Consider the following 9945-nt stretch of genomic DNA (forward strand, 5'->3'; position numbering starts at 1 on the left):
CCTAACAATCACATCCCATACAGCTGTTCATCAGGATTTGCGTGCTCGTTGTTTCTTTTAACAAGGAAGCAAGGCTAGACTACATTTATTTTGCAGCAAAAACTCTTCCCAACAAAGCAGCAAATGAAAACTAATACCAGAAAGCTCGACATAGGCTAACTTACCTGCCAATGGGCAATGCATTGCGTATGATCCTCTGGCTACCTCGTGTATATTCAATGTCCACTGTAATCGGGGCAGAATAAGTCATGTCTCTCAGGCGGCACTAAAAGGAGAAAACACTCGTGTGGTTAGATGCTGGCTTACAAGCTGAAGAGTCTTTCTTAATACATCCCATGTTTGCCCTGTCTCCCGTAAGTCCTCACAAAGAAATCAAGAAAAGCAAAGCCTGACCAAGCTCTTCATGGTACCTGGACTACGTTTGACAGCATCTCCTCTTTAAAACAAAACAAAAGACCCAAATACAATTACTATCATGTTTCAAAAGCAGCCAGTGGATCTGTGTCTTCAGAGGACAGCACTGCAGAGCATAGCTTCTAAATTAATTAAACAAACAGGCCTAATCAGCAGAGCTGACACAAAGACCATACTATGCCACAGGCTCTGAGCGCAGTGCTCAGCTCAGGGACTCTTACATATGAAGACTCTTTAACAGCTGCAGAGCTGTGCTGTCATATGAAGTTTGACAGAAGGAAAATACACAAGAATAAGAGAGACGCTGTGCTACCTTATTAATAGAATGAGCAAATCTCACTGTATGGTACCGTTTCTAAAGATGACATACAGAAGGCTCACAACAGTACCACTTCCTGTAAAGATTCCCATAATTTGTTTGCAAATTCCTCAGATAGCAAGAGAAGCAGGATATACATATCTAGGACGTTATATAGTTCAAGGCTCAATCATTTCTAATCTGATCTTTCTGGTCTGCTTTTTACAACCTCACTCTATGACTGCTGCTAGCCCTTAAGGTATTGTGTATCTTCATGCAAGACAAGGTTTATTGCATTCGCTGAATACAACAGAGCAACTCACAGCAGGTCATTCGTGACCTCACTGAGCACTCTAAACCTCTGATCTCCAGGATTATAGGTTTATCCATATTCAGACTGGTACATTTATGGTTCTATAGTCTTTCAGCATATTGATTATGCATTAATAAAAAGGCAGTTATGATTGTGCTGTGCATTGCAGATGCAACTGTATGGCAAAATATGCCTCAAGAATAATTGCAAACTGGATGTTCCTTCTCTTCACATTAAAAAGTAAACCACTTCTCTAGTAATGAAACACTGATGTGCAGCAGCAGTTTTCAAGCTGTGACTTGTAGGAAACCAGGTCCCACTGTGCTCCCAGCAACTTAATCGAATTTAAAAGTAACTGAGAATATTTCCATTTTCTACTTACTTTACATTCATTTGTATGAATAGTTCGTGAAACTCCTATAAGAACTGTGTGAGCAGGAGAGTTAGACAGCTTCATTAGTATTACTTGGGGAAAAAGGCTTTGGGATTCTTTGCGTGTGCTTTGTCCACACAAGACACAGATATCAAAATAAGAATTACACAGTGTAATATTCCAGCACTTGTATCTTTGTATCACCTTCCTTGAGTTAACTTCTTACATTAGACACTAAGAGGTAAAAGACAGGCATGACTTGATCTTCAAGGAAACCAAGGACATAAAACCTCCCAAATTTGATTGATAATAGGTAAAATACTCAGACCCTTATGAAAATCTGATCATTTTAGGTGTCTGTGGGAAGGAAGTTTATAAGCCTCTAACAAAGAAATGTAATGAAATACTCATAAGTATTCAATCTTTTTGGTTTTAGTTGTTTGTTTTTTTTTTTTTAATTGCACCCTGGTTTGACCTGATCAGCATCCTATTTAAGAAATGAACCACCTTCACATGTGTAAAAAAAAGTGAAGAAAAAGATAAATGATGCACTAGCATTAAGCATCAAGGAGGATCTCTCTGAGGTGCAAGAGTAGGCTATTCTAAATTTCAAGGCCAACATGCTCTATGAAGCATTTATTTTGCCCTCTTCTGCACATACAGTCACATTAGTTATAAAGTAAGCAAGCATTTTAATGCCTGGATTCTTGCATATGAGTTGCTGGCTACAAACAATTTTTTGCACGCAATTCCATTCATATATAAAAACATCTTTCTCGCTGCATTCTGTGCATGTCCATATCTACTGATTTAATGTTAGCTACACATTTGTGAGACGCATGAGCTGTCCTGTATTACATCTAATTGCACTGTTGATGGCTGAGTTATTGGCCTTACTTAAAATCTTTCCATCTAAATGAGATTTCAGTCAGGTCACTGGAGACAGAAACGTGGCTTTGTGCAAGAGGCAGCCACTAGATGGCTTTTTTTTTTTTTTAAACAGAATTCCTCCAAAGCACGAAACGTATTTCATGATAGACTCTAAGTGTGCCACATACGCTACATGAAAAAGACCCAATCCATCTACTTCCAGTATCAAGTGTACATGGCAAGGAAAAAAGCACCTGATACGTGAACTGATTTATTATGTTGACAACAGGCTGTATGTAGGTAAATGAGTGCAAGTTCCACACTCAGTTCCCTTTCTGAGGCCAAAAAGAGGTTGTCAGCACCTCTACTGCAGTGGTATAAATCTCAAAGCACAGCAGCAGGAAAGGAATACGTTCCTGAGCAATCTCTGAAGGGATCTGAATAGCTTTAGATACCTGGAAGCAATCCTAAAAGGTCCAAACCTTATCTTAGTTTACGGCTTTCTCATAAGTACAGAAGCTACCTTATATCCTGCCAAAAGCAACAGACTCTGATTTCAGTCACAGCAGCATTTGTTCTCCAATGTGCATCTTTATTCCAGAAGTACACAATCCATTTGTTAACCTACATGCTAACAGCAGTGCAAAGAAGTTAAAGGGTAATGCTATTCTGCAGTTTCATAAAATTTTATCAACTTCCATCTGTTTCTGCTCAAAGTTCCCATGTTTGCTGTCTCACTCAGACTCAAAAACTACGAGCAATAGATCAGAGATACGTTCCCAAAAGAGTCTGGGAGGGAAAGGGAGACTCCTTTCCTCCTATGGTGCAGTCAGTAGTAAGGCTAATATTAAAAAGAAGTAAAAAAAAAAAATAATCAAAGAACACTACATTGTAGTGTGAGGACTTCAGCTCTATTATAAGGAGAGTCACAGGATTAAGCAGAAGTACTTTTCGCTACTTTCATGGAAAGCCACTCAAATACAGCTACCGTGAAACACTGAATACAGCTATTTTCCTGCCAGAAAAAAACAATTTAAAAATAGTATTTAAAAAATTAATTACACAACGTTTGAATCTCTGAGGCTTCTTTCCGTAGCAATGGTGGCATGCGTTGTATCACCTTATGGAGCACACACGTACTCAAAATAAAATTATATGCAGCTACTATCCAAGACATTCCCAAGATCAAAGAAACAAACAAGACAGATGCAAACATTAATACCTCATGAGGTGATACAGGTCGTGTCACATTGAAGCTTTCTTCCACATCTGGAGTACCTACATAGATATTGAGGTACCTGTAATACAAACAGTTCCAAAATGAGCAATGAGCCAAATATTTCTCAGGCAGCCTGAAGGGAGCAGAATTCTACATATACTGAAAAATGAAGTTACTTTGATAAACATAGGTTAATTAATAATAAGCAATGATTCTTCCCGAAGTAACTCATTGTATTTGAGCTGTGTTCTAGTTAGTTAAACTTTAAGCTGCACATGCAATAAACACCAAGTTACCTTTGCAAACAGACAAAAAGAAACTCCCATTGTCATCTGAGATTACTAAATTACAGAAAAACGGTGACATAAGGTATTGTTAACAGCTGGCTATTAAGTCTGCTTCACATGATTATTCTTTAGGTCTTACCATCTTTCAATGCTCCAAATAAGAGGTAAGTCATGGAAAATACTCTCTTGATTTATACCTAAGAGGAGCCCATAAACATTTCATAGCCAATAACCAACGCAGGATATAGTACGCGAGCTACTACTGATATAGAAATCATTTCATACTTACTTCAAGTACCACATTGGGTCAGCATCACTTGTAACTTTTTCATTGGCCTTCATGATTTTCTTTATCTGGAGGGGAAAAAAAAAAAAATAGAATCACGTGCCTTTTCTCAGTACTACAAGCCACTGTCTTCCCGCCAAGAAAGCATACCTCTACGTTGATAAAGTAGTTGAATGAGTCTATGTGCTGCTTCACAAGTCCTTTCACCTGGAAAATACATGCATGCAGCAGATAAAATTAGCTTCAATAACATTAATCATACAAGGCAGAAATTAAGATAAAGGCATTTATGAGTGCTTTTGGATGTGTGCTAAGTTCTTTCAGTTGACAAACTTCTGCGAAGTGCCTGAACGATTGGTCTGGTTCTACACTGTACATTTCCAGGTTTATACCAGAGCTGTTATTGTTCTTTGAGCCAGAAAAGTAATTCGGTAACTGTACAAAGTAAATACCCAATAGACTTTGAAATTCATATAAACAAACAAAAGCCACTGCAACTCAAAATATTTTATCAGTTTGCCATTACTTTGAAATAATTTTAATAATTTATAGCATAATTAACCATGTGTGCTACTGGAGAAATAAGTTGTCTGCTCCCTAACAAGAGCAGCTGGCATAAAGAAGAATGAGGAGGGCCAGTGAGACAGGGGAGACAGAAGTGGGGTCTGAAAGACAGAAGTCTGTAAGCAAGGAAAGAGTCACAAAAGGGCAGGATGTTCATAAGAAATCAGAGTTTGATCTGTAGCAAGGAAGAGAGAGAACACGCCCAGGAGTAATATCACACAGAATACAGAGTACCCCATTCTCCCTGGTAATGAGCTGATACAATACATTTCAAGAATTTAAGGCATTTAGAGCAATCAAAAGAGGGATTATACTTAGTAAAATTACCTGGGATTAAAGAAAAAAGGAAAGATTTTGGCTTGAAAGAATACTAAGAGAAGCATTCATTTTGTTAACAGTGACATTTGCAGAAATAAAAGGTGTAGCTCTCCTAACTGCAGTCCAAAATCCAACCTTGAAAAGGGTGCTAGCTGATATAGAGACACATGCTTACACGCTCACAGGGCTTTAAGCTTTGAAACATCCCATGACAACTAACACATTACAAGACTTAAAACTTCATACAGAATACAGACGCATTTACATAGTCTGTGTGATAGGCAACAGTTCATTCTGAAATTATTAGAGTGAAACTGGAAACTTAGAATGACATATCTAGCAGCTCAGTGAAGCCTCCATGGGTTAAGACAAAGGAGGAGTGACTCCAGGGCAAAATTCTTTGGAGAAGAGTTTCCCTAATTTACAAAAACACTGTATATCATATGATATAGGCAAGAAAATATTATGCATTTATTAGTGTCTAGAAATCAGGCTGTTAGCTCTTTCCATTTTTTAATGAGGTGATATCGATGGCTTTTATAAAAACTGTAATGCAAAACATCAGCCTTGTGTAACTGTATCACTGCTGGCATAAATAAACCAACGTGCAACAGAAAGGCCAGACCACCATCAGCAGCCCTAGAGTAAAGGGCTCGCTGGCTGGAAATAATGTGGGATGGATACACTTGGCATAAAGGACGCAGTAAATTGCACCTCACTATCAGCAGCCCTCCCTTTTTCACAGTCCCAAGAGTTCAGACAATATCACTAGCTCAAGCTCGTGATGGAAGTTCATGCGGTTGCTAGGAGAGACACAGAAACAGGATTCGTTAGGGCCCTGAAGCATCCTCACAGCCCTCAACCAAAGTGAAAACATACACAATCAGTAACTGACTTTCGAACTTTGTTTTCCTGCCAGGATCAAACACTCACGGGTGCAACAAAAAGAGAAGTGCAGGTATTGAAACTGGGAAGGAAAGGAATTAACAAAGTGAGGCTGAAAAGAACCCTGCTGAAGTGGGCAACGTTTCCGACGACTGATGACAGGTGCAGAGATGGCTGCAATTCCCTAAAGGTACCCATGCACATCATCAACTTTACCTGCCATCTTTATGATACAATTTTCATTACTGCCTTTCCCCTTCCTCACTTCCAGCTGTTTGTTAGTCCTGTTATTACATCCAGTGGCAATTTAGATAGAACTGTGCCTTCGACTAATACCAGATTACATGAGTAGCACTGAAATTAAGACACTAGTAATCTTTGAGTTCAGTCAAGCTCTGACCTCATGAGGGAAGACAGACATATATACAAGCCCTTGCAGAATCTGGATCTGTGGTTATGTGCTTCCTGTGACAAACACAACTACAAACGTTAACACCACAGTCTTACATAAAGACCATGAATAGGGTCTCTGAATGCCAGTAAAACAGTAAAATGATCTGGAATCATTGCACATATGCATCGCTCATTGAGAACATTGAGAACAGACATACAAAAATTCATCTGTAGATCAATCAAGAAGCCAATCCATGCAACAAGCTTACCTATAATTGCACGGAACTAAAAGAAAAAATACATAAAAATTGTAAGATCCACACAGAAAGTGAGGACGGGTATTCTGGGAAACAGCAAAAGCTAGAAGACGGGAATGTAAAGTTAAAAAGGAGACAAAGTATTCATGCCATGAAATGAGTGCGTAACACTAACCTTTAGAAATGCTGGAAGAAGCCTCCATTTTTCCTGAAAACAAAAAACAGTTTGAAATATCTTTCCAAAGAGTGACCAAACATCTAAGATGCTTGAGCTTTTTTGTCTGTTTTTTAGTTTGTTTTTTTTTTTTTAAACAGTAACATTATTTAAAATCAGATCGACTTAGAAAAAAAACTGTCCAAAACCAACCTAGATGAGTAAAAACAAAACAGGGAGATGACTTGGATCATCTTAGTAAGCCACATGTACTAAGCAATACTTACTCAGGACACAATGGGATGCTGCCCTTTCTAAAAGCAACTCATGTGTGAACACATATTTCTTTGAAAAAAAAAATAAATATATATTTCTTACCCCCATGTCCCCATTTAAAAACAACTACTTTTTTTTTTTTTTTATTGGTCTTGTTGACACTGTAAATTATATTCCTAGCAGGGCAAGACTTGCTACAACTTTTACTTTACAAAATACATGAGAATCTGTCCTGGGAGCTGCACTTGCAGCCATGAGTCTCTGTAAAACCTACCAGCACCCTAACTCCTACAAAGACTTAGCAAAACTATCTAAAAGTACCGACAAGGGTAAGTATATCAAGGTTCCTACAAGCTTTTCCCCATTCCTGTTCTTCAGTGACCACCGGGAACTTCACCTTACATCAGCCCCCCCCTCCCCATCCCCCCATGGCATAGGGAGCGCACCCCAGATTTGGGATAAGAGACGTAGGTGGAGGACAAAGGCGAGGGGGACCAGACAGCGCAGAACGCGGCTGCATCACATCGCCCCAGAAGAGAGCACACTCTAATATTCACAGAGCACCCGCATTTGACATTCGGCATTTAGAAGCGCGTGGTGACGCTGTAGCTGTGGTGTAACGTCATCCCTCAGGGTGCAGGAGCACGCAGAGGAACTCATGGCGAAACACAGCGCGAGGCTCTTGGGCTCCATTTCTGACGCGCTCTTTCTACGCAAAAAGCCCAGTCCGGCCAGAGAGACCCGAAACGCGGCCTTCGCCTCCTCCCCCTCCCCGCGCCGGGCCATTAGCGGACTTTGAAGGGCGGCAGGATCCTCCCGGCCGGCGCCTGCAGCCGGCCGAGCCCGGGCGGGTGGGGAGCGGGGCAAGGACTCCCCCTCGCCCACCGCCGCCGCGCGCCCCCACAGCGCCCACCTGCGCGGGCAGGTGTGGGGCCCTGCGCATGCGCGCAGAGAGATGGTCGCCTTCCCTCACCTCAGCCCAGCCCAGCCCAGCTCAGCCCCCCCCCCCTCCGGGAGGGCCGGACGCCTGTCGCCCCTTCCCCAGCGGCCGGTCGCCGCTGCCGCCCGCCGCAGGCCGCCGCTAACCTCCACTGTATTCACAGGAGCCGCCGCTTGCTCCGGAGTCAGGGCCCCCAGCTCCGTGGCCAGCGCCTCCATCACCACCTCGGCAAAGAAGCCACAGCGGAGGCTGACAGCGAGGCACCCACGGTGTAGCGGCCAAACACGTCCTCCCGCCGCACCGGCGCAGCGCCCGAAGGTTCCAGCCCCACGGAGCCCTGGCGGGGGTGAGTGCAGGCGCACCCACACTCCTACACCGCACCCACCCCCACGGCGAAGGGGCTGGGCGCTTTGTAAAGGCCAGTCAGGCCTCTCCCTTCCCGGCAGGACTCTCCAGATTCCCGCCCCCAGTGCCTTGACTCCCCATAGGACAGCTATAGGACAGCTTAACACCCTTCAGCCTTTGGGAGATCCCTCTCAGAGTCCTTGGGCTGGTAACCAGCCCTGCTGCATTAACCTGGCCCTGCCGGCCTCCCTACCAGCCCTCCAACGCCGGCAGCCGAGGGCCCGGGAGCAGGCAGGCAGAGGAGAGTGAGGAGGGCACACAGCAATTTGGCTACAAACTCGATTTTTTACAACTTTTAGCATGTAAAAGGTGGTGCATACACTTTTAGTATTATTGTCTTTTTCCAGAATGCTGTTTAATGCTGTAGCTGGATCACCTACAAACTGGTTTTTTTTGTGTTGGTGATATAGAGACACCAAAGTCCCAGTCAAATCTTAAGTCATCTTCCCCAATTTTAAGATTAAACAAGAAACATTAGAGATCTTTGCAAATTTCTGTGGCAGTAAGCTTTTGCCAGTTCACATACAATAATTACTAAGTATGTTTAAAAGCAGAATGTGAAGACAATACTTAACACACACAGCTGCTCTGGCTAAGATTCTGCAAGAATGAACCTGGTTTGGTCTGGGCTCCACCCACCCTGGACACGCAGGCCCAGGTTAAACATGAGAGTAGCAACATTTCAGACTACTTCCATTCAGTTTCCTGCCTGAAGCAGTCAGCCTGGAGAGTTCATATAATACACGGCAGTCCTACATCATCCTGCATGGCCTTCCATCTATCGCCATGCTCACCAAGCACCCTGCAACCTGGTCTGGTAGCTGTAGTTAGGATGTCATCAGAAATCATGATTACTTTTAGGAAACTATAATAAATTAAAAGTGGGAGTTAAGGGATTAAGTTCCTTCTTGCCTTCCTAAACCAAACACCTATTAGAGTTGGTTCTTTGCCCCTCCCTTTTTTTTTTTGTTTTTATTATTATTTACAGGAAACCTAAGCTCTGTCAGACAGCACAAGCTTTCAGCTGCAGGTTTATTCCAAAATGTGTTTCTACTACATAACTAACAAAAAAAAAAGTTTATTAGGAGCAGTTTTTTTCTGATTTTACAGATTGGAAAATTCAGCACTGTGTGGTTTCAGGTATTCTTTAGTATAACTTTGCCTTGGGGCTACTGTAAATTATTCAGAGGGATTTAAAAAAAAAAATGAGGACTGAGAAAAGATCAAAATCCAGCCACAAATGAGCAGCAATCATTTTAGAAATACTAGAACTTCAAGAAACATTATGTTTTCAGCACATGAAGGGGGACAGCCTGCCTCACCACTGTCTTCACGGTAGACAAGAAGTGGTTGGATAGATTCCATGGTGGCACAGAATCTCTGCTCTGGTGCCTGGAACACCTCCTCCCCCTCCTCCTTCACTGACCTTGGTGTCTGCAGCGCTGTTCCTCTCTTGCATTCTCACTCCTCTCTTCTGGCTGCTGTTACACGGCAAATTTTTTCCCCCTTCCTGAGTATGTTATCCCAGAGGTCTGATGGGCTTGGCCTTGGCCAGCAGTCGCTCCATCTGGCTCTGTCAGACATGGGGAAGCTTCTTGCAGCTTCTCACAGAAGCTGGAGCCCCACCATTACCAAAACCTTGCCACACAAACCCAATGCCACCTTCTTCCAAGAAGTCAGATTTAAGCAAGTG

General features: G+C 42.4%; 1 protein-coding gene across 1 annotated transcript in view; it reads right to left on the bottom strand.

Moving 5' to 3' along the window:
• Positions 1–8255, bottom strand: part of POLR3B (RNA polymerase III subunit B) — an 81045-nt gene extending 72790 nt beyond the window's left edge. Inside the window, exons 1-6 of the mRNA XM_064455867.1 lie at positions 7994–8255; positions 6653–6685; positions 4211–4267; positions 4064–4128; positions 3491–3566; positions 165–265 (exon numbers count right to left, since the gene is read on the bottom strand). Coding sequence (XP_064311937.1) covers positions 165–265; positions 3491–3566; positions 4064–4128; positions 4211–4267; positions 6653–6685; positions 7994–8065 — 404 coding nt within the window. The 5' untranslated portion in view covers positions 8066–8255. The remainder of the gene's footprint in view (positions 1–164; positions 266–3490; positions 3567–4063; positions 4129–4210; positions 4268–6652; positions 6686–7993) is intronic.
• Between the last annotated feature and the right edge of the window lie 1690 nt (positions 8256–9945).

The sequence above is a fragment of the Phalacrocorax carbo genome, chromosome 1 (assembly GCF_963921805.1).
Source record: "Phalacrocorax carbo chromosome 1, bPhaCar2.1, whole genome shotgun sequence".
NCBI lineage: Eukaryota > Metazoa > Chordata > Aves > Suliformes > Phalacrocoracidae > Phalacrocorax > Phalacrocorax carbo.